The sequence below is a fragment of the Acipenser ruthenus genome, chromosome 21 (genome assembly GCF_902713425.1).
Source record: "Acipenser ruthenus chromosome 21, fAciRut3.2 maternal haplotype, whole genome shotgun sequence".
Lineage (NCBI taxonomy): Eukaryota > Metazoa > Chordata > Actinopteri > Acipenseriformes > Acipenseridae > Acipenser > Acipenser ruthenus.
The window spans coordinates 6,841,154-6,865,459 of NC_081209.1; the positions used below are offsets into that span (position 1 = coordinate 6,841,154).

The 24,306-nt window shown below is 40.1% G+C and overlaps 4 protein-coding genes across 13 annotated transcripts in view; all 4 read right to left on the reverse strand.

Moving 5' to 3' along the window:
* The window catches only part of LOC117428033 (calcineurin-binding protein cabin-1-like), a 74,645-nt gene extending 73,562 nt beyond the window's left edge, over positions 1–1,083 (reverse strand). For 5 of the 10 annotated variants that reach the window (XM_058994632.1, XM_058994638.1, XM_058994637.1 and 2 more), the window contains exons 1-2: positions 821–1,073; positions 83–146 (exon numbers count right to left, since the gene is read on the reverse strand). In XM_058994632.1, the coding sequence (XP_058850615.1) occupies positions 83–85 (3 nt within the window). In that variant the 5' untranslated portion in view covers positions 86–146; positions 821–1,073. Of the gene's footprint in view, positions 1–82; positions 147–820 lie in introns of all 10 variants that reach the window. The other 5 variants (XM_058994639.1, XM_058994636.1, XM_058994633.1 and 2 more) reach the window with 2 other exon arrangements.
* A 589-nt stretch (positions 1,084–1,672) lies between these two features.
* On the reverse strand, positions 1,673–3,605 carry LOC131699054 (E3 SUMO-protein ligase KIAA1586-like). The gene is made up of 2 exons (XM_058994640.1): positions 2,808–3,605; positions 1,673–2,389 (listed from the first exon to the last, which is right to left on the reverse strand). The coding sequence occupies exons 1-2, from the start codon at positions 3,537–3,539 to the stop codon at positions 1,889–1,891; spliced, it is 1,233 nt and encodes a 410-aa protein (XP_058850623.1). The 5' UTR covers positions 3,540–3,605; the 3' UTR covers positions 1,673–1,888.
* Positions 3,606–5,534: 1,929 nt separating this feature from the next.
* Positions 5,535–7,168, reverse strand: LOC117428481 (D-dopachrome decarboxylase-A-like). Its single transcript, XM_034047540.3, has 3 exons — positions 6,948–7,168; positions 6,622–6,797; positions 5,535–6,137 (listed from the first exon to the last, which is right to left on the reverse strand). Exons 1-3 carry the CDS (start codon positions 7,053–7,055, stop codon positions 6,065–6,067), a joined length of 357 nt encoding a protein of 118 aa, XP_033903431.2. The 5' UTR covers positions 7,056–7,168; the 3' UTR covers positions 5,535–6,064.
* Positions 7,169–8,191: 1,023 nt separating this feature from the next.
* LOC117427994 (coiled-coil-helix-coiled-coil-helix domain-containing protein 10, mitochondrial-like) lies at positions 8,192–11,680 on the reverse strand. The gene is made up of 4 exons (XM_034901781.2): positions 11,269–11,680; positions 10,036–10,261; positions 9,269–9,413; positions 8,192–8,656 (listed from the first exon to the last, which is right to left on the reverse strand). Exons 1-4 carry the CDS (start codon positions 11,307–11,309, stop codon positions 8,637–8,639), a joined length of 432 nt encoding a protein of 143 aa, XP_034757672.2. The 5' UTR covers positions 11,310–11,680; the 3' UTR covers positions 8,192–8,636.
* Positions 11,681–24,306: the final 12,626 nt, after the last annotated feature.

Below are 24,306 nucleotides of genomic sequence, written 5' to 3' on the forward strand. Positions count from 1 at the left end.
AGATTACAATTTAGCAAAGGGTGTGTATCACTGTCTACCAAAGGTCAGTAACTGCTAATTTAATTAGAAAATAAATACGTACCATTTTTCCTTCAAGGTCAGTTTCCTATAAAAGTCTTGTGCAAGTGCATGTCAGCACGTATGAGCTGAAAGAATAAACATTTCTGTAAAAAATACTATCATCATGAAAACAGCACAACAATTAATAACCAATAAACAGCATCCACTTGAGCTGGAGTGACCCTATAACATTGTATAAATACCAAGTGCTGGTACCCCAAGTGTAACAGAAACCCACACATATTTAGATTCAGAAACATTTTAATAAACATACAATACAGTCTATTTCTGCTACTGGCAGCTGGATGTTTTAATAAAATCCTGATGTGTAGGAGGCTACGGTTAATGCGTAGGTTTGGATTAGGGTACGACTGTATTTCACTGACGGAAAAATAACCAACACCCTAAATGTACTGTAATACAACAGCAGCTGTGGGGTCCACGCTGTAGACTAGTCTAACTTTACTAGCCCCGGGTACTGGTCAGTGAAGCCACAACACGAGTCTATCACATTTAAAACAGAAATATAACCGCAGAACAGATGATCACCATTCATATTAATAATAATAATAATAATAATAATAATAATAATAATAATAATAATAACAACATAGCTATATTAATTTGCAGCGATTTAAATGTAATCGCCTGCATGATCAATGCACCATCTAACATACAACTAGATCGACGTATCCAGTTTACTAACTACGATTCTTTTTTTATATATATATACATATAAAAACCCAATACAGTAACTTACTCGTCAGTCACAATATATCATCACGATGGATGTGCGACAGGGAATGTAAATAAGTCATGACCCGCTACCATAGTTCTACTCCAAAATGCACAATTTTGCATGTATCAGTTTCCCTTGTAATCGTGTGTATTTAAATTATGAGAACCTGCTGCATGCAACTCCAAAATATATTTGTCACCTGCTGTACTAATTTGCTGCTTCTTCACTTTGTCCGTCTGTTGTGAGTCTGGTTTTCCAACAACACAAGACTCTAATGGATACAGCGCCGGTAGAAAACAGCCAATCACGCACTCACATATTCAAAGCCAATAAAAAATGAAGCGAAGGATATTGTCCAATCAGCGCCCAGGATAAGTTGCGCTTCGAACTGGCCCGTGTTAACAGGAGCTTGCTTTCATAATCTTGTGCTGCAGGTATAACAGAAATGATGCAGCAAGAAGCAGACTTCAGTGTAGGAGTGTGAATAATTAATGTGAACCCTTTCCAGGGTCAATAATCTGTGTATTAGTTACACAAGAGCTTGTCGCATGTACCCAGCAGAGTGAATGTTAACAAACTGAGCACATAATACAACTGGTTTAAGTGCACATAGCGGTGAAGTAAGGAGGAACCCGCAGACATTTAGGGGTATATTTAGTATTTTATTGAACATGATTTAATAGAATAAGGAAGTTGTTTTTCTGAGCTTTTGCTTCAACCAGGCCATTGCCTGACAAAACTGTAAACCCAACTACCGTGCTCAAGGTGTGTCTTTTTATAGAGGTAATGCAAGTCTAGATTGCCCTGCAGTCAAATACCTTGAAACGTGAAATTTATGCTCCAGCTCTGAAGTATTATTATCAGTGGTGTAGTGGTAAAAAAAAAAGTAGCGGAGCGGTCCCAATGAGAATCAATTAAATAGTTAACGAGGTATTAACAGTTACGCCCACTTTCCATTTAACGCGATTTAATCGGGGTTTTTTTAATAATAATATAACACATATTTTACTTAACAAATTTCTGTAAAATCTCCCCTCTCTATAGAAAATTAAAAGTTGCACTTACCAATCACAGGTTGTTTTTAGTCAACTATAGGAACTGCCACAGAGCGTCAGGGGAGTCGCTGGAAATTGGAGCTGCCACCCGTGTACGGCTGTCATCTGCGGATCGATGATTGTGTCGCAACCAAGTGGTCACATAAGGGCTTGGATTCCACTGTCTCAAAGGGGGTCCATGAAGCTTGATAAACATTAAGGCTGAAGCATGTTTGATTAAAATTTTGGAACGCTGATCAGTTATAATTAAGTTCATTTGGCTGAATCCCCTTTCACATTCAGCAGTACTGCACGGGATCACACGTGTGCAGTTAATAAGTGGAGCTAAATCATCTGGAATTCTTCCGTTGTTCTCCTTAAAATCTCGAAATGCATTTTTGATAATACGTTCATTTAGCTGAAAGCGCCGACACAATCTTTCAACTTCATTTTCGCCATAACCCTGGGGTAGTTCTGCAGGCCAGTGGTGTGGATCCAGGACCAAGAGCTCAGAAAGAAGACTTTCATATTTTTGGCAATTCACCTCGGAAGAAGCCTGAAAGAATAAGCTATTTGAAATTAATGGTAGCATTTCTAAAATGTATTTTCGAAACCTTAACTGTGTATATATATATATATATATATATATATATATATATATATATATATATATATATATATATGCGTTTTGTAGTTTTGAGTAGGATTAAATAAAGTAAATAATAAAAGTGAGATTTTGCAGAATACATATACTGTGCGGGAGTGTTTTTCTATTCTTATATTTACATTAGTCTATGCACCTGCGATGAGACTGACAGGAGTGCAGATGTTTATAATTTATTTGTATATACTTCTCAGTTGCAGTTTTATACTACACATGAAACTGAAATTAACGCCCCCCTCTGCTCGTTAATTGCAAACAATTAGGCTAGCTATTAAAATTAAAAAAATCTGTACAAGGTTTATGAACATACCTTCTCATTTGATGCAGTGGTTGTAAAAAGTCGTTCTTTCATATGATTGGCGAGTTTGGTAAGGAATTGTTTATGATTTATTTTTACATGTTTGGGATTCGACGTCAGCACTGTAGATTTAAATGTTCCTTCCATGGCAGCTATCTGCGCTTCAAGAGTCTTTGTACCTACATTCTCATTCATGGATTCAAAAATCCTTACTGTTCTACGTGCCATTTTATCTGCATAAACCAATGTAGTAGTCCGTTTCTGGAGAATCTCTGACAGCAGTGAAAGTTCGTATAAGGCATCGTACATAACTCCGAGGTCAATGAGAAATTCTGGCGAGCACAGCCTTTTCAGTAGACCGCTGTATGTCGCTCTTTCAGCAGAAGTCCGCTTAGAGCTTACGGCAGCTTTAAAATGAGTCGACAGAACTTCAAAACTTTCCCACACAGCGGAGACAGTCCTGAACGAACTGGAAACCCATCTCACATCCAGTACACGACCAATTTTCCTCAAGACAGCATCCAGTTCCTTCGCACAATTTCGGAGTTCTTGCTGATTTAGTGCTGATCTACTGTAGACTGAGTATAGCTTGTCCATGAAAGAATGAAAATGGTTCATGCCAGTAGTCTCAGAAACACTATCGGCAACTGCAAGTTCGAGTCTGTGATTTAGACAGTGCCAGACAACAATGTTGGGGTACATGTCTGAAATTCGTTTTGCCACACCAGATTTTTTCCCAAGCATTACACTTGCACCGTCACTTGCAAATGCAACAAGATTCTTCTGTAAGTATGCATGGTCAACCCCGTGTTTTTGAAGACACTTAGTAAGCGCTAACACTATGGACTCAGCTGACTGATCAAAAAGTTCAACTAACTCCAAAAACATGAAGTGAGGGTCACGTGTCTTGTCTGTCTCGCATTTGAGATGCACAATAAGTGCTGGGGAACCATTCAGAGCTGTTGATTCATCAATTAACACAGCAATTTTTCCATCGATGTGTATTATTCTCTCACAGGCCTTTTTGACCATTTCATCAGAAACGTGGTTGATAATTTGAGTGGCGCTGTATCTGGAATGAAGACCAGTTCCCACATTAACACCATTTATTTCTTGCAGTTCCAGTAAGGCCTGATGATCAGAATAGGGTCGATTTTGTTTTGCAAGGTAGTAAGCAGTAGAAAATATTTTACAGGTAGTTTCGTGATCTCGCCTTTTTGCACTGTCAACACATTTCCCAATAATGTCCTCTGTGTTCTGCTGTAACAATGCAGTGGCCTTGTTATGAGCGCTGGATTTCTTGTGTTCAGCTATCTTTTTTCTCAAAGATCGTAGCTGTTGCTCTCGAGTTTTTCCATTGTACCCAACACTGTAATTTTTCCACTCAGAAGACAGAGAAACACCCTGACTTTTCAAAACTGACAGCGCAGAAACACGTCTACAAACACGACAGCCCAGATTACCATCCGCACAGTCAAGGAAAGTGTAAAGTTGTTTCTTTTCTTCCCATACCTCAGAACTCCAGATGTTTGGCCATGGCTGTTTCTCCGCGCTTTTTTCTTCAACTGCTGTAGGTTCTGGTTCCACTGTAGGTTCTGCTTCTGCCGTACAACAAACGATCTTCTGTTTTTTACTACTATTGCCAAAATATTGTATCAAAGTCTCTTGACGAGTTCGTTTACTACCTCCGAGACCAGACATTTTTGATTTGCGAGTTGTTTTTTATTATTATTAATACCGTTACTAATATCATCACCTCAGTTACGGCCAAGGAACGAACCGCCTCCTTCTCTGATTGGTTGTCAGCAACATCACTTTCAAAATTGATTTGCTAAAAAAAAAAAACTGGAACGACAGCATATTTTAATGGCATAATAATGGACCAATCAAAAGCAGCAACTGTGCTGCTTATTGTGGTGACATCGTTTTTCAGATTACTTGATGTTTTAGCCGACAGCTTGTCTTTATTAAACGTATAGCTAGCTGTCTGTCTGTCGCAAATTCGCACAGCTGGCACAGAGCCGCAGGCAATGCTTACTACAAGTGTTTAGACAAAATTCGAACACGAAAATATTTTAAATATATGTATTTATAAATGTGAACATTTGCAATTGAAAAACATGGATTGAAAAAGTGCCGGAGCGCCGCTCCGCCCCGCTCCGGCTCCACTACACCCCTGATTATTATTATTATTATTATTACTATTTATTTCTTAGCAGACGCCCTTATCCAGGGCGACTTACAATCGTAAGCAAGTATAACATTGGCAATGATTTGTAAGATGCAATTGTTTCTTTAATGTAGTTTTTTTTGTTCTTGTGGTGTTGAAAGCTAACAGTTCGGAATATATTTCACATTGCTTGCATGTATACTGTTGTACCATTCTAGCTACTATACTTTACAACGATGCCAATTTTGGCAAAGAAAATTGTTAGAGGAAATTATCTTTTTTGCTATCTATAACTACATGAACATCCAGGAATAAGACAGTTTGGGTCACACCTACTTTTCCCTGACACAGCGTGTTTTGGTTTGATTAATAATATTTATGATCAGAACTGTGATCAGCAATAAAAATACTATTACTTGAAAGTGCATGTTATATATTACCCAGTATGCAATGCTTCTGGTGTCCTTAAAAGACTTGTTAAGAAAATGTGATCATCATAAAATCCTAAGCAGGTCAGCAATTTAAAACAAACTACACAAAATAGTACCAAAAAAAAAGCTACTACGCAATTTTCATGTCTTAAGGTTTATAGTGAGACACAGTACCATGATTTCACTACAGCGATCATACAGGTTTGGGTTATGAAAATACAACTGTTTAAACTACAACACCAAATGACATTATCCGGTGTAACATATTGCTGTATCAAACACACACAGGGGATTGGGTTTTTTTGGCTCAGGGTAGATACTCTCTCTGTGGCAGCTGTGTTTCCACACATCCTTGTTCTGATTGAACACAATTTACATTGAAGCCACAAATCAAAGCCATCACTTCCATCAGCAATGTGGTGCACACCTGCATTTTAATACAGACTCAGACTCCTGCTGGCAGCCAATTGCACAGATCGGGTGCCCTGCAGCACAGTGCCGTCAAATGACTTTCCCAAGGTCAGAATCTCAGCGTAGGTGTCAGTATTTTATTATTAAACACATGTAAGGCACAGATTCTGTAACGTGATTGAAAGTACCCAGATCGTGTTGTTCTCTACATTTCGGTGCTGTGTAATAAATGTTGTTTTCTCAATATAAATGAGCGTCTAGAGGAAGGTCATGACAGTCCCTTTCTTCCCAATCTGCCAGGCCTCCAGAGGATAGAAACGGAGAAGAATCCTGTTGAACATGCAAAAACAGAAAAACAATGTGTTTAATTCAATAGCAGCTGTCAATCAGCATGGGCTCCTCGCTTTTGTTTTTGCAGAAAAAAACAATCCTGTGGTAGGTGAAAGGCTTTTTAGGATGTTGCCATTCAAACTTAATCCAGACCCCGCTACAGTTTAAATGCAGTTCTAAGCAATCATAAAGTGAAGTCTAGAATGGAGACTCGCACTGGGAGTGTATATATATTTCTCCGAACACCTCTGATAATTGATACCCTTACCTTTGCTGATTTGAACTTTTCACTGTCAGCGATCAGTCGGATATGCTGAATCTGACTTCAAACTTGAGATGGAACAGACTGAATACTCCTTGTAATTGTATACCAAAGTAATCAGGCTGATGATGGGCAGCGCAACTACACAGGGAGTCCTACAGGGATTCACCAAGTACTGTCACTAATACATAGGAGAGTACATGACTGTTTAAACGCACTGACCTGTCTTCACTCAGCCCCAGCTCCTTGGTGAGAAACTGGAAGAGCTTGGCGCTGTGTTCCTTGTTCTGCTCCGCGGTCCCGACCACTCCGATGGAAGAAATGACCAGCTGGACACAGGGAGCCATGGACCCTGACATCAGCATCGGCAACCCGGCCTTCACCGTCACGTTAACTCTCTGTCAGTGAAAGCGTGTACAGCGGTATAAACACGTGAGCACTGAAAAACACATTAACGCGACCATCTTACTGAACTCTGCCCCTTTGCCATGCACTGAATTGTATCCGATTCAAGTTCAAGGGCGCTCAATGCATTTCAATGTACTCACGTCCTCGGGTTTTCCTAATATTGAAGCCGCTGTAGAGCAAAGCTTTTTCACAACCTCGTCGGGAAACTGACTGGCAGGAAGGTTGGTCTCCACATCGATAAAAGGCATGTTTTGTCCGTACAGTATTGTAATGTGCAAGATAGAAACAGTCACCCAGAGTTTTAAAGACAAGAAAACTGTACACAAAGAAGTTGTTGGATTTTTATTGAAATCTTCGAACAGCTCATTGGCTGGAAGAAAAACGCCCGTTCTAAAGGGGTGGGACTCTACACGACGTATTGTAGGATACAGATCATTAGACCTTTTTATATCACCGGTATACTAATTAAATGCAGAGGCTTGTTGGCTGTATTGTAAACACATTTTATTTGAGTTACCCCACACCAAAAGAAGTCTCTATTTTTAGTGTGTATTTGATGTGTAAGACTGTTTTAAAGGCCATGAAAGGTAGCAAGTACACCTTTAAGAACACACAGGCACAGCGCACACACACTTAATATGGACTTTAGCTCCCAACAGTGAATAAATGTTTTTGCATTATATAGATTGTGGAACCATATAAGTTGTAATTGTGCAGAATAATAGTACATACCTATATACTGACTGAGGAGGTTGCGCAGTTTATCCTACAATGGACAATTAGGCTACAGATGGAGTTTTAACACAAGACGGGTCTATTAATAAACTAACCAGTGTCAGGTCTTTACATCACCAGCCTAAAACCTTGAATCCTGCTCTATTGTGGAAATCTTTCCATTATATTTAGAGCTTTTAATAGGGGTTAGATGCATCAGTTCTGCTGAAAACAGTAGAAGAATTGATATAATTAAGGGTGCCAGTACTTAGACTCACCTCTGTGATGGGAATACGATTCCTTTTGCATAGCCGTTTCACCCATTCCAGGTTTTAACACATTCTTGATTAGCCATAGTGCATAGGTAACACGCTCAGGTGTCTGATTAAACTCATTGCAAAATCAGGAATGGATCAAACTGCAATGCAACAGATCAGTCAAATAGATAGCAATACAAATATTTGACTTGACCTGAATCACCATAGGCTGTGGATAGTGTGTGTGACTCAACATTATGAGGTCTGTCTTTTCACTTGAAGTCATGGCTTGTAAACAGGTGCTGATGCGCGTGTTTAGCTGGACAACGCCCTGGATCATGCTTGCTTGTTTATAGTGAATTGATGTTAGGACAAGAACTGATATGTTAATGAAATTGTAAATCACAAGTAGCTGTATGTGGATTAGCATCATTTATTAAAACCAATGTTAATCATTTCTGTCGATTTAAATAGCTACTACAGAAGATGTTCTTATTTTGGTAAATGTAAATGTATGCCTTTAAATAGTTAAGTAATCATACCTAGATTTAGAAAACACGGCTAAACTAAGAAATAGTTAGATGCAAAAGAAAAGGTAACAACACAATGTATCTGCAGACCTCATTGGATAAAAATCTCTTTCATTTACAACCTGTTTATACAAATCCCACAAAAAGCACTGTGTCTGAACAAAAAAAAAGACATTGATTTAAAGACTATGATTACAGTATTTGGTATTTAAATAATGCATTTTTTTCCTCCTCTATGGCGACATTCCGGTCCAGTTTTCTAGTTGTCAGTTTCTTGTGATATGTGTTTCCTTCATTTCTCCTGAAGCAGCTTCTAAAGCACTTCACATTAAACCAGCGATGACACACCTAGGAGATCAAGAAAAAGAGTAAGGGAGTTACCAGCATGAACTGCACTATCCTCACTTCCATTCACGTCAACAAAGAACAGTCAAATCTTTGATTTGAATATGAACTCTAACCCACACTTTCCTTTGCATTTAGTACAGTACGTACAAGCCTTTTGGGACTGCTTGAATCCCGACTGATCTGTTTTACACTTGAAGGCTGGTGACGTTCCATCAGAGCTCCACTCAGCAGTGCCTGCTGGGATTCGGAACAGAGGAGACTGATTGCGCCTCATGTTTCCATCCCCGTTCATCATCTGCTTGAATTGCGAACTAAAGCAGAAACAATGTGTGAGCGTCTATGAGGGGGTCTGGTCTCCCAATAGTTTTGTTATACCTGATCCACACTCCAGGCAGTTAACCAAATGCCTACAAGAGCACAGTCAAGTAACTGCCAGATGAACAGCAAACTGATGCAGCTGCTAGTGACCATTTTGCAATCCTCCAATAGTTTGTCCAAACATTTATACAAGGAACCGTCCCGACTGACTGACAGTATCCCTAACAGGCACAAACACTCTTAAACCATTACAATGTGAATGATTGAAAAAGCAACTTGACACACAGCGTTTACCATGAGAGAGCTTGCACTGTTTGAGCGCCTCGCTGAACCCCTCACACAGGTGCAGGTCATACTGGTTGGTGGCGCAGTCTAAGAACTGTTTCACCTCGAAGTGACAGGGGCCCGGCTGCTGGTAGGCAGGCTGTCTAGCTGGCTCCTAGGGAGAAAAACACTGTGTGAATTATCACTCAACAGTCTAAAAGCTTGACCTTGTTATTGCCACTGGAACCAAGGACTCATTCTGAAGCCACACTGCACAATGCGATATGTCCAATTGGATGAGGAGCCGAGAGGGCTTATCCTATTTAGCCAAATAAATGAAAGAGGACATGGTCAATTATTTCAGACTTTCCCAGAGTGTTTTGTTGACTTTACTCAGACTTGGTCCTTTGAAAATAAAAATGAAAAACTATATGAACATAATTTTGATATTTTATTTAACATCATGTAATCAAAATGATTACTGGAAGCCATAATAGTAGTATGGTACTGTCGGTAATGTCACATTTTTCAATTTGTCAGTTTTTCATTAATTATATGGAAAACTACAAAGCGGTATGTAATTCAATATTTTAACGTAACATTATTCAACAAGTTTCATGTTAATTCTATAGGCTGATGCAAAACTTTTGGCCATAGCTGTAGGTTTTTGTTCCCACTTGTAACTAGTCCAGTTTTGTTCCAGTCCAAAATCTGTGCTTTTCATTGACTGTCTGCAAAAAAAAAAAAGACAAAAAAAGTGCTGTTCCTGGTACTGGGTGGCTGACGTGCTGCAGTACCTGGGGCGTGCTGGCTGGTTTTGCAGGCTCGCTGCTGCTGCCTCCGCTGAATGCCCCAGTGAGTGCACTGCCCACGACGTGCCCCACAGCTGACCCCACTGCCACACCCGCCGCTGTCGTGGCCATTTGTGCCATGAGCCCGGGCTGCTGCGGCTGAGGAGGGGCTGGAGCCACCGCCAAGGGGGGAGCATGTGCAGGGGGGCCAGCGTGAGACGGAGCCGGGTGGCTGAAATAAAGAAGTCAAAAATATTAACTTTGTGCATTACAAATCAACCATTTAAACACGCGGCACAAATACAACCTCAATTGAATTAAACGAGAAATTACTTTATAAAGTATTATGCTATTGTAGAATTAGGATGGCTGAACATCTAGGTACAAACGTAGCCTACGATAGTTTAGAATCCTGCACCCTGCTTTGTTAATCTGAGTCCTGTGGCAGGTTGCCCACAGTGGAAAACATAAATCCAGATGTCTTAATACGTGTGCCCTTCAGACACAGATTATGCTAATAATGTGCTTAGTAATTTTATTTATAAATGTTGTGTCAGAGTGGTCTGGTTAAGTAAGCTGCCAGCTGCCAGTACCAGCCCAAAAGGGTAAACGTTTTAAAATGGAAAACAAGTAATCTGATACATGTATCAATACCCATCACTTGACTATACCTATCTCCCATCACTTGACTATACCTATACCTATCTCCCCGACTTTTGGGGATGTTAATAGAGTTTGAAAACTATCGCCCCTGTTGCTTTTGAAGTTGTAAAATGTAGTTATGCCAAACAAAGTTCATTTAAAATATCTGTTACATATATATATATTGGAGAAAATAGGGTACAGTGTTAAAACCACGTCACTATACAGATCTGTTCCACTACTGTACCGCACTCTAGAATGCAAGTATATATTGTACCACAGAATTACGTTCTACAATTTACAAACTAGACTGTCATTAACATTTTGGTAGACCGCATTCACGTGTCACGATGACCTTTTGTCTTACTCGTGTCCTTCATTGTAAAACAATCTATTTAAAATTATTATTAAAATTACTTTCCCAACACCATTTATTTCACTGACACTATATGCATCAATGTAAAGATTTCTGACATAACGCGGGTACCGGTATTTAAATGCCTGGTGTCGGTATCAGTGCCTTTTTGCGTACAGTACCTTCCACGAATCGTGAAAACAAAAAACAAACTTAACATTAGACTTTTAATATATTTTTACCTTGCAGCTGGAGATGGTCTACTACGGCTTCCTCTGTGCATCTTGATATTCAAAAATCTGATTTTTTTTTGTTTTGTTTTGTTTATAATATTAATAAGTATGAATATTGTACGCTGTCCGTCTCTCTGTACACTAAACGGCTCAAACTAAAGTCACACATGAACGACCTTGTCTAACTAACCTTCTTCGCGCAGGCGCGTAAAAAAAGGGTTTTTGCATGTTACATGAACCTTAGTCCACTTTCTCGATGGTTCTATTTTATTTAAATATTTTTTTTTCAGTTTTGTATATCGTCTGAAGCAGATTCAATAATACAGACTGGGACTTTGTGGCGTCGTTAAAATGTAAAACGACTCGATTTCTTCTAATGCCGGTTGAAATGATTTCGAGAAGTTTCCAGATAATATTAGCAAAAGAACTTTACCACCACCTGGAGTGGCTTATGTGACAACCGACCGACAGGCTTGGTGCATATAGGCTGTGGAATCATGAAATCATACACATGTATATCCACCAGATGGCGCTTGGAAACCAGTTAATCTGTTTATTGCCTTTAAACAATATTTAAATATCTCTACTCTCCATTATTAGGCTTGATAATTGACAGTGGCGACAGTTCAGTGTCCTTAGCCCAAGGCGAGTGTGATAGTCATGCTGGGCACTGTGTCAAAATAACTGTTGTTGTTTTATTTAAAGAATTGTTCACCATTTCCCAGGAACGTTTCTTCTGAGGATATTTATATATCGGAAACAATTAGTCCAGTCGATCACTGGTATGATGTGTGATTGCGGTAAAAAAAAAAATCTTGTTTTTGTAAACAAAATAGTTTTCCGTGCTTATCTGGAGTAAACGAAGACATGGAGAATGCAATGTCAATGACCTACTTTAACCCGTGTTTTCTCAAGGACAGATGCGCTGGGTTTACTTTAAAAAGAAAAATGGCAGAATGTGTTGTGTTCCACTGAGGTTTACAAACATTTAGATTGAGACCGAAGAGGAACAGGAAAAGCACTTATTTGATTTGGTTGTAGCTCAGAGAACGTTAGGAATATCTAGTGTCCGTTCTTTATATTTATAAACATTTTTGAATAGCGGGTCTGTTCCTGTTACATTGTGTGTGAGTGGATCGCATCCTTGTTAAAAACATTGCTTTAACCTGGTTTTAATGTATCTATACTATGTACCTAGTTTAATGTCCCTACTGTTCTTCCTTTCTGTGGTATAATGGAACCAGCCCTGTGTCTTCCAGATAGCATCTCTTACCAGATGATGGACTAGCAAGTGAAAAGGCAGCTACAATAGGATGAACCACTGGTATGACGTAACTTGACAACAAATTCAAATTTTGAGATACAAATCATATCACAGTGGTACAAATTTAACAAGATGTAAAATATTTAATTCAAATTCAATTCAAACTAATGGTTCTGCTAACTCTGGTATGTATGTGAAGTGGTTTTAACAATACGCAATACAGTAACCCTGGTAAGAAATGATCTAAGCATCTAAATGATAGCGAACACAGAGAACATGGGCTACTATACAATAGCTCAGATACTGTACGGCTGTGGCCTGCAGAAGAGGGAGTGCTTGGGTCAGGTACCATGGGAGGGAGGACTGTGTGGATCTGTGGTGCTGCGTGCCTGTTTCACAGAGCCCAGATGCATTCAGTCTGTCGATTGATGGGTTTGTGATGTTTCATCTCTTCCCATTCTTCCTGTCAGCCCCCCTGGGGCTCTTGTTTAGTCCCAACAGGTAGACTTTACTTTAGGTAACGTTCAGGGAGAATCTGAAACCAAGACACTAATCCTCCTCTTCTGTCTGTAATGCTGAAATAAGACAGCAATTATAGTGAAACACAGTCTAATGTGAAAACTTACCAGAGACATTCTGCATGGCCAAGCAAGTCACCGCCTTTCTGCTTTTGTGTCGAAATGACTCTGAGGTTGTGGTTTGCATGCTCAGAAAGCTGTCCAGTAAAAATAATGCATTTATACTCCAAGGCAAGGCTTCCCAACCCTGGTCCTGGGGACCCCCCTGTGTCTTCTGGTTTTCATTCAGGGGAGAATAGTCATTGTTTTGATCTCATCAGAGGGGAGGAAGTAACTGCAGACCAGTGTGGACAAGCCTGAGGGGGGAGGGGGGCCAAAGCACCTGGATGTCACAGCTGAATTTATCAACATATTGTCGGTTCTTGTCTAGTAATCTTGCCAATTTTGATTCTCTGAAGGCTGTCATACTTCACTTGCATACCAATCACAAGATCCTTCATTTTTTGTACTTGTTATCTAAATACAATGGCCCCAAAGCAGGCCAGGTCTAATGTCTTTTCTTTATACTCACTGCTTTGGTGTTGAAGGGGGGAAGGGGGTCTGGGGTTAGAACCTCCCCATCTCCTCTCAAATCATCCCCACCTCTGCATTCCCGAAGCGCTGCTCACAAAGAGAACTGAGCTGACAAAGCAGCCTTCATCTGGCTCCAGTCTTACAGTCTGTGAATGCGGCTTGAGGTAAGCCCCTTCAGGAAGGCAAAGGTTTATGATTTGAAAGGAAGCAGGGGGTTTTATTGAGGTCTTGCCCTTCACGGTCAGGAGATTCTACCCTCTTTGAAATTTCATTTGCTTCCGGGATCAAAACAAAAAACAGTAAAAAAATACTTTTTTTTTTTTACTCTTGCAGGTTATAAAATAACTGCTTATTTAAAAGTGCTTAATTAGCATAATTTCAGCTACAATGCAGCTCAGCGGGTCTGTTGTCTGGCATCCTGGCACTGAATTTGTGCTCTTGCTTGTGAGATTGAGGTGGAGCCAGTTGGGACACACTCCAGTGTCACTGGCAAAGGGGCAACAATACAAGAATCTGTTATATAGTTTTTACTGTAGGCGTGAATAACAAAGTTGATTTTATCATCGTTAATTAATATGATGATTTACTAAACAATCCAGGGCCCTATTTTAAAGTGCAAAGGCAAATTATATCCATCTGTATGTATACATGCTATAGAGACTGTGGCTACTTTGTTAAGAACTATTGGGAAATAGATAATGCACGTCATGAAGCAATGACATTACATTTAAGTTGAATGGCCAAGCTCATTTATGCTTTTGAAACTGATAAAAGTGAGTATGTTTACTCAAAAACAGAAGCAAAGATTACTAGAAGCTTCAAGGGGTCAAGTTAGAGGACGTCAACTTCAACCTGTATCTGCAGACAGGACGCGGAGTACCGCAATGTCATGTCCTACAGGAATGGTAATTACTGAGCAGTCTGCCTGCAGTCGGAAGCAGCTGGTGATTGATGGTGGAAAACGACAAGGACTGTGACAGCAGAGAGTAGAGCAGCTGTATGTAGTGAACTGACCAGCTCACCGGTCCTAAAGGCTGAAGGAGGCTAAAACAGCGATCGTTAGGCTTTTCATGAAATCATGAAACCAATCAGTGAAATCTCTGATACTCAATATCAAACAAGGGCTGCCTACCACCGGTTCCATTTTCTCTCTAAACTCCATTTGAAAATGTCTTAATCTACCTCCAGTATTTCTCTCATTGCCCATCATTCTTTTTTTTCCCGTAGTTCTGCAAGACTGTTCATTAGATAACTTCTACCATCAAATTGAATTCTGCCAGCCACTCACAGTCCGCACTGGGGCTGACAGAGAGTCAAGTCGGTATGATCTCAGACTGCTGCAAGGGAACTGGACTGATTCCAAAGCAGTTTCAACTTGGAAGCGAGAGTAGTGATGTGTGTCCAGGCGATCAGATTTCACAGCTGTGGACACTGCAGATGAGGGAACCCTGGGACAGATGGGACATGTCAGCTCAAGACACAGGGGTCAGAGGTCATTCGTCTTAACAGTGAGCGTGTAAAGTAACAGAGCGAGAATTCTCAGCAAGCACTCGGATCACTGATGAGAACTGCTCTTAGTGCTCAGAGCAGCTCAGAAGCAGAGGGTCTGAACACAGCTTTTATTCGATGCACCCAGTACCTACAGCAAATATGAGCAGCTTTCTTTTTGGCCTTTGATTTAGGTGAAGAATTAGTCCTGGAAAAGAATAAATATTATTAAGCAGTTGACAATAATTGGTTAATGCTTGTCTATAGCTTTGTTTTTAAAACGTCATGCAATGTGGCTTTAATAGTGTTTTTGGAGAGTTAAGAGCTCAGATTGAAAGATTTATTCAATGAATTACATAGGTGAATGTGTTCATATACATACTTCTGTGGGTCTGTGCATTCTCCTAGCAGGATTATGAGTGCTGTGTTCACTCATAGGGTACACACAGGGACCTATAATAAACAGTTTTTCTTTGTCATGCAGCAGTTTGCTTTAACTCAAGCCCCAGAATGACTCTCCCGAGCTTTGCCATGGCCCTTTCTTGTGGTCAGAGTTCACTGGGGTTATTTTGGGCTAGACTAGGAACGGGTCCCTTGAAGAGGCTTGGGGATAATGACTCCCTTTCATGTCCCTGTTCAATCCCTTTTTATAAAGCTGCAGTCTTCGGAGAGAGACTTGCTACACTCAACAGAGCGGCAGTGTGTCTGGTTAGCATTAAAAAGGAGACAAATGTGTTTTCAAAGCAGGATATATGATTTATTACAACATTCTAAATGCTACATTAATGTCTAGGGAAGCTTGCAAGCTGATTGGCTAAAAACCCTGCCTGTAATATGCGGCAACCAGCCTCATCACTCTAAACTGATATCCTTGCGCACTAGAAGGAGAACAAAGGAACAAAATAGGAACTTCTTTTAACATGTCACTGACATATCAAAAGTAAAATGTAGTTGGGGAATTAATGAAAATACAAGATCAGAGGCATATGTCATGCCATGGAGGTAACCCAGAAAGAAAGCAGTACAAATATTCTATCAAAGTTAAAGGCAATTTCACATTACACCACCTCTACTGCAATGTTGCAGGAACTTTCCTCATAGTCGTTCCTCATTCAGTAATTAAATTGAGCATTTCAAGTTATTGAGGAAACACCTTCATTTGCAATACATTTTTCCATAAAACACTCAATGGCAGAATATGTAGTACTAATAATAAAATGAATAATTTTTATTTCTTTTTTAAGGTTCCGCATGTGATGGTTCAGTAACAAGAAAATAATGGAACTGTCATTTACATATCTTGGATTTTTCACTAGGGCTGATATTGTTTTATCCATTGCAACTATATATATAATATATACTATAACATTTTGCATCAACCTATAGAATTAACTTATTTTGCTTCATAAAGTAAATGAAACCTGCTGAATAATGTTCTGTTAACATATTGAATTACACACCGCTGTAGTTTTACATATACTGTACTTAAGGAAAGACTGACAAAAATTGAAAAAAGGGACATTTCAAAATCTAGCATGAATATTGTACTACTGTTATGTCTTTGGGTAGACTTCTGCAATATAATTTTGTGGTTTCTTTGATTACAAATAAACTATCTAAATTATGTTCATATAGTTTTTTTTTTCTTTTTCAAACCATAAAATACCAGGTGATACAAAACTTTTGGCCATAGCTGTACTTGTGAATCATGTAATAATATCCAAATATTAATTATGAGATTTTTTTACGTTATGTACTGTACTGGCCACATTACAATGAATTATTTCTAATACATTTAAAAGATAACAAAAAAAACTATGACAAGAAAGATGAGAGAGTATCAGTGTTTAGTGTTCAGCTGACATTCTTCATTTACACAAAGCAAAGCTGTGCAGACAGTTTTCATCATGTCAGTCTTAGTTATAAAGGCAACTTTTCTTTCAAAGCTTAAATGTGATCTGCTCTTTAATTATCTCATGGCTTCTCTATATCCTAGGGAAGAGTAATGTTGACAGCTCTCCTTCTTCTCTCTCTATTTGAAAACGTGTGTACTGCAGAGCTGGGTTGATTCAAAGTGCTTGTTGCATACTTTCTGTAACAACATGAAACAAATTGAATTAGTCTCTTTGAGTCAGTGACATGTGCAAGACATGTGAGATTCAAAAACAACCATGACTCAGAGAGCGAATGTTTTATTAAATGAGAGAGGGGTCATTTCAAAAGCTCAAGTTTTGTAATATTCAACACAGCAGTTCAGAAGTTTTCTTCACATGCAATGTTTACAAATATAATACAGGATGAGGCTAATTTTGAAGGACATGTTTGTCTTTCAGTGGGTCTGTACGAATATTTCACAACATTAATTAGAATCAAATGGTTTAAACAGTCTTTCATTTTCTGAACGCTGGAGATAAGTACTACGAATGAAAGTTTGTTTCCTCATGTTAAACAAGGCAGAATGTTATTTTAGGCCTCTGCACACGTTTTTCTTTTAGTAAATCTATCCAATTCTTATGTAAGCCAACACTGGGGGTTTGTTTATTGTTTAATGGTTGCCTGTTGTCATAGGCAACCAAATGCATCTCATCAAGCTTCCAGGTAAGCCCACCTGAATTGCCTGTTTAAATTACGAAACAAACCGAGGTCAGACATAACAATAGGTCATGATTTCCATTACACGAGAGTAGATGTTAAAACTTCATGCTGATTTGAACTCGGCTCTCGCCAAGATAAGCACCAACTAAGACGTAGCTTTACAGTAAACTAATGTGCTCACAAGCTCTTGGCCATTTAACTCCAGGCTTGTGCCCGTTGAGGTTCTTTTCTCTCTTATGCTGGTTTGTCTGACCGGGTTCACAAGGATCATTAGGTTCATCACTAACTGTGTCCATGCAAGTCCTCCTCACATCTATGACAGGGGTGCTGATATCCTGCGAACTGTGGTTTGCTTCCTGTCGCTGGATTTCATTCGACTGACTTGACTGACTTCGTAAGAAGTACTGATCAATGCAAGGCCCTTGTCCCTTCTCCCTCAAGCATTTCATTCTCCCTTGATGAATCTTCAAACCCCTGACCGTTGTCGCCTTGCTCCAGCCGCAGACACAAACCTGGAGTTCCATGTCTTTGTTAACTGCAGATCTTGAACTAGTCTTTTGTGAAGTACTCTCCATACTCATATCCGTTTCCGTTCCTAAGTCGTTAACCGTGTTGTCCAACGTTGAGTCATCTTCCGCCCCCGCTCTCGCAGACTCTAGGGGTATTTTTCTCTTTAATTTCTTAGAAGCCTTGGGCGGGTGTCTCCAGCATCCTGTAAACACAGAGCTGGATACTGCCGACAAGGGTAGCTAACCCTTACCAGCCCCAATGGGGTCTCTTTCCTCCTGTCAGCTGTCTCTCCAGGCTGTCACAAGGTCTTTCCCTTGTTGCCAGCTGCACTATTCACAGCAGTCACTGGACGTATCCAGATCTTCATGATTTCCATTACACGAGAGTAGATGTTAAAACTTCATGCTGATTTGAACTCGGCTCTCGCCAAGATAAGCACCAACTAAGACGTAGCTTTACAGTAAACTAATGTGCTCACAAGCTCTTGGCCATTTAACTCCAGGCTTGTGCCCGTTGAGGTTCTTTTCTCTCTTATGCTGGTTTGTCTGACCGGGTTCACAAGGATCATTAGGTTCATCACTAACTGTGTCCATGCAAGTCCTCCTCACATCTATGACAGGGGTGCTGATATCCTGCGAACTGTGGTTTGCTTCCTGTCGCTGGATTTCATTCGACTGACTTGACTGACTTCGTAAGAAGTACTGATCAATGCGAGGCCCTTGTCCCTTCTCCCTCAAGCATTTCATTCTCCCTTGATGAATCTTCAAACCCCTGACCGTTGTCGCCTTGCTCCAGCCGCAGACACAAACCTGGAGTTCCATGTCTTTGTTAACTGCAGATCTTGAACTAGTCTTTTGTGAAGTACTCTCCATACTCATATCCGTTTCCGTTCCTAAGTCGTTAACCGTGTTGTCCAACGTTGAGTCATCTTCCGCCCCCGCTCTCGCAGACTCTAGGGGTATTTTTCTCTTTAATTTCTTAGAAGCCTTGGGCGGGTGTCTCCAGCATCCTGTAAACACAGAGCTGGATACTGCCGACAAGGGTAGCTAACCCTTACCAGCCCCAATGGGGTCTCTTTCCTCCTGTCAGCTGTCTCTCCAGGCTGTCACAAGGTCTTTCCCTTGTTGCCAGCTGCACTATTCACAGCAGTCACTGGACGTATCCAGACGTATCCAGATCATTATTACTTCTCTTATATGTATGTGCCAATGGTGGATTGATGCTTTGTGGTGTTTTAAAAGGCAGGAGAAAGAATTCATATTATTGTAACTTTTCCTGTTTACCTGAAAGAGGAAACAGCTATAGATGGTGTATCTAATAATGTGAATGAGCAAGCTAATTTCAGAGATGGTCCTCTCAGCCTGGTCAATTCATTTGATCTGCATTGAGAGAATGCTTCACAAACCATTCACTTTACTGACACCGCAATGAGCCGGCTTGCAGAGGGAGGGGAGGACAGTCATTGGAACTGCAGCCTGTATAGCATCAAGCAGCTGGTCATACTTTCTTCTCCCTGCTTCGTATCACCATGTGCCACACATAATGTAACTGACAGACACCCCTTTAGAAAGAGAAAAACACATTATGAAAGGAAAACGATGTAATATGATTTCTTGGCACGGACTTGTCTGAAATATCCGACATCTAGCTATTAAAAGTGGCACGAAGAGAACGAGATGTGTGTACGTGTTCCTGCTCGGATGTGGTTTGTCCCGAGGGCTAGCACTCTGCAGTCGTTATGTGCACCATGGAAACAAAGCCTTCATGCGCTCAGCTGGGTTAGAGTCAGACTTAACTCCTTCTTATCAGTGGATCGTCTCCCCACTGTCGTCTTTCTGGGAAGCTGGTTTAAGTGCTTTCTTGCTTCCTTAAAAGTAATTGTCATCCCCCCTACTCAGGCCTCACTGTAGCTGTCTGCACAATTTAATTTATTTCAATACTAGTTCCCTGAGTAGTAGCATGCAGCATCGTACAGTACATTTTGATTAAACGTTTTCATACGGAGAGGAAACATCAACGTTTCTTGTCCCACTCTATCATCTTCAGTCCAACACTGCTGGATTAAAGGGAAAACGTTAGATATCACCTTGATTTGTGTAAAGGGCTATGCCAAGTTATCAAGAAGCTGCAATAAAGCCAAGGATTTCGATTTTCGGCAGTTGACATATACCAGCTGATACATTGATGAGAAGCTTTACATCCAGGTCAGTTGTTGTAAGCCGAAGTTCAAAACCAGACTGGACAAGAATTAGGAAAGCGATATTAAGAGTACTGGAACAGAATTGGAGTGTCTATAGGAGATGAAGAGTGACGTGCTGGACACTTCATTAAATTCACTGCCAGGGTGAATTTAATTCAATATACTGTAAAAATTCTACTGCATGATTCACAGGCAAGTGCACCTGTTCAGAGTAGGCTGCTGTAAGCTCCATGTGTAAATGTTTAACTGTGCCATTAACACATTCCAATCAGTCTGTCTGCTTTGGAAATTCCACCAAATGTACCTCCCCCTATGCTATTGACCTCCCCAACTTGTGCAGCTGTGGACCCCCCCCAGATGCTAATGAAAGTCAGCACACCTGCTTCAAACACCAGGAAGCAGCCCTCTGTGTTGAGGTGACACACTACCGAGCTACCTCACGCAGACTGATATTGATGGGATACAGCCTAAACTAAAATGCATTTCTATCAGACAACTATCAGATGGTAACGATGTCACATTAAGGTCTTCTCTACTGTTTAAGTATTCTTGTAAGATAAAAGCTGATTTTCATGGTCAGGTCGGTCAGTTAGCCCACTTGTTTGTTACTTTCCTTGTTGCTACAAACCTGACCAAAAGCTTAGTGGTTTCAAACAATCCAGACTGGTGGCACTTGTGATGAGGACACCTGTCTGCCAGGAATGGGCTGAGTTACCACGACTCATTTAACACACACAGACTTGTCGTAGGTAACCAGACACTTGCCATAAGGAAATTAAAACGGGTGGGCATCAGTCAACTGGCGTCCAGCAGCCACCAGATTAATACTTTCATTCACAGCCAGGCTGGACTTTAACTAGTGAACTAAAATGCTTTCTATCCTAAATCCACTGAGCCACCAAGCCCTGCCACAATGAGGGACAGGTAAGGGTAAAGCTCTGAATCCCTCCCGGAGCCGATACATTACCAAGTGACCAGGTTTCCTTCACCATCTTAGTTAGTGGTGTTTCCCTGGGCTTTGATACATCCGGCACCTTTCAGGTGGGCATCCATTTGTTTTAATGAGCTGCTGTGAGATCTCATATAGAGAGGAAAACGCTACTTAAAGAACTTGTGCCTGCAAAGCACCATCAGGTGATTCCGTGGCAAGAAGTCTGTTTTTTTTTCCCACCTGGCTCTTTAAAAACCCATTTCCTGGTTGAGCATTTACTGTATATCCCCTTCTTCCCATCAGTTAGAACTTTAATGTGGTTTTTCCTGCAACAGGAATGTTTCTTTTGAAACCCTGCAATGGGGGGTTATTTAAATCTGCCATTTAATAAGAGGGACTCTTAGCGCCTACGCTTCACTTTCATTTTCTAATGCTAATTGTCCTGAAATGCCTCTTCAGAGAAGGCTTGGCTGCACACCAGTATCCTTTGTTGTGGCTTTCGCTGCTGAGGTCTTGGTGAGCTGATTGTATAAAGGTGCAGGAGTCCGTTCATGAGGTACAGCTGATAGCTGATAACGTGCTGAAAATCATTTCATTATTTGGTTCCTACTTTGTATACTGCTCTATTAACTTTTTATGAGGTTTGCATTAATTCCGAGTGCTTCTTATTGCAATTACTCAGATATTGTGTTTTTGTGTGTGTGTGTCTGTGTTAAGGTGCTTTGTGGAGTCCAGGAGCTGCCCATCAGTTCTAGTTACTTGCCACAGACTTATATTTCCCAGGTTAGTACAACCAAAGTGTCTTTATAGAAGTAAGTGCCATCTCTGTATGGTGCATATATCATGGATGGGACCATCTGAAAGGAAGAATTTGAGAAAAGAACAGTTGTCAGCTTTGAATATTTTATATAAGTATGAAGGGTTTCATTTGATGGTAGTTTTATGTTTTTTTAGGGGTATTAATAAACATGATTTTTTGATCAGAGCTCTTTCCTATAGCCGTAAGCAGTGTCATTTAAATTGGGGGTGGGGGGAGTGTAACACACAACTGTATGGGGCACCTATATTGGCCTGACCAGTGTAGTTTCAATGTTGAGCTAACTCGGCAAAGCAGAAAGGAGTGGCGGGTCACTAGTTCAGTGTCTGTTGTCTTCGTTTAGCTACAGGCAATAATTAAAAGATATGCCATACAAATCCTGCCTCCATTCAAACCTCCCAGGATCCTTTCATTTAAAGTAGGGAGCTCTAAAGTTAAGTGCTCAAGGATGGTATTATCCTAAGGTATGATTGTTACTGTACTTACTCAAACATTTCAGTGGTTGAAGTTAACATGTAAAGCAGTCATTCGATTATCTGGATGTGTTGAGGCAACTCAAATCCCAGGAGGAAGGGTTTTGGTTGACTTTTGAAGCTATTTAATGGATAACCTTTTAATAGTTCACAGTTATCGCTGTGTTCTTTTAGTGGTGAAGCTAGCATTCTTTTCAATGTAATATTCCTGCTTGATTGTAATCCTTTGTTAAGCTAAACAGCATGCCTCACATGTATTCTATAATATAGAAAAGCAGCATGTCTCCAATAAAAGTCAGTTCCAGTCAACAGACCTGGCAAGCTATTCTGCAGAACTGACTTACAAACCAAGTATCCCTGAGGGATCTGAAGATGGGAAGTACTGAGGAACAGTCAAGTATCCTGCCATAACAACATAAACAGAGTATTTAGAGCTGAAATTGAAGCCCCTCAACACTTGATGGCACTATTGGTAAATATTGTGATTCCTTTCTGCTTGTAGTGTGGAACTGTAAACTTGAATTCCATTTGGTTTATTCTGAGCTGATCTGAAAGCTGTTATCACACAGTACTGGAATTATATTAATGTTACCTTTCATACCAGGGTTTGCTGTTTAAATAATATGTAGATGAAGGAATACTATGTCAGTTGCATGTAAAAAAAAACAATGTGACCCTTATACAGTAAAAGCATAGCAAAGTCTAATAAATCCCAGATAAGCATTGTAAAGCTCAGAAAGGTATGGCAAAGCATATAGAAAATATGGCAAGCCACGGTAAACCCTTGTAAATGCATAGCATAACCATGGTAAAAGCAAAGGTAAACTGCAAAATCGGCATGCAGATTTTCTGTAATAAACTTCGAAAAGGGGTACATCATATTGCAATGAAGAATGAGGAAATTGACCAGCGTTTACATGCATGCAACCATCTTTTCAATCTCAACAAACTAACCCTTCACAATTCAACACTGCCACGCGTCAAAGTGATTTTACAACACTCGTACTGCAGGGTCATATTCCACTTCATTGAATACAAAGATAAATGGCATGTGTCATAAAAAGCATATGCCTACACTCAAAACGCATTATCAGATAAAAACCTTCGCAGTGCTCTGGGCTATTCAAGAGCCAGATGAAAGTCAAACCCTGCTCATATATCTTTAATACATGACAAGCTGGAACTCTTAACAGATAGGTTATCACATTTTTTATAAAGCAGAAAAGTGCATCTATAGTATACTGTAACTGTTTTGATTATAATATGTAGCATTACGTTGAAAAATGAATAGTGTTTCTTTGGAGTATAATTAGTTCTTGGATTGTATACAGTATATTGCCAAAAGCAACATAGGCGCTGTCTGATCTGTTGTTTCCTTTGGCTCAGATTAACCAGTGAAACTATATCATGAATTCATACAGATGCTTTAGTTTGCTTTCAAGTCAGCTGTCATAAGTATTAGACTCATCTTCTATGCATTGACTTTTAATGAAAATATTAACACAGCAAGAGGAAAATGCATACGCAACAGCAGAATCCATTAGCCTTTCATACCTTTTGCCCACACTGCACACTATTCCACATCACAGCATGATTCAGCCCGATTGGTGGTCTGTGCTTCACAGAGGCCCAGATTTGCATGTCAGGACAGGGTTGATGAGGTCAGGATGGAGGTCTT

What these genes read in the sequence shown, in the direction of transcription:
- LOC117428481 (XM_034047540.3), bottom strand. Translation starts at nt 7,055, where the DNA reads ATGCCTTTTATCGATGTGGAGACCAACCTTCCTGCCAGTCAGTTTCCC. An exon ending in TATTAGGAAAACCCGAGGAC is followed by an intron (nt 6,798 to 6,947) that starts GTGAGTACATTG and finishes TTTCACTGACAG; the next exon opens with AGAGTTAACGTGACGGTGAA. An exon ending in CTGGGGCTGAGTGAAGACAG is followed by an intron (nt 6,138 to 6,621) that starts GTCAGTGCGTTT and finishes CATGTTCAACAG; the next exon opens with GATTCTTCTCCGTTTCTATC.
- LOC117427994 (XM_034901781.2), bottom strand. Translation starts at nt 11,309, where the DNA reads ATGCACAGAGGAAGCCGTAGTAGACCATCTCCAGCTGCAAG. An exon ending in AACCAGCCAGCACGCCCCAG is followed by an intron (nt 9,414 to 10,035) that starts GTACTGCAGCAC and finishes TTTTCTCCCTAG; the next exon opens with GAGCCAGCTAGACAGCCTGC. An exon ending in ACAGTGCAAGCTCTCTCATG is followed by an intron (nt 8,657 to 9,268) that starts GTAAACGCTGTG and finishes TTGATCTCCTAG; the next exon opens with GTGTGTCATCGCTGGTTTAA.
- LOC131699054 (XM_058994640.1), bottom strand. Translation starts at nt 3,539, where the DNA reads ATGCTTGGGAAAAAATCTGGTGTGGCAAAACGAATTTCAGACATGTAC. An exon ending in CCACTGCATCAAATGAGAAG is followed by an intron (nt 2,390 to 2,807) that starts GTATGTTCATAA and finishes TTATTCTTTCAG; the next exon opens with GCTTCTTCCGAGGTGAATTG.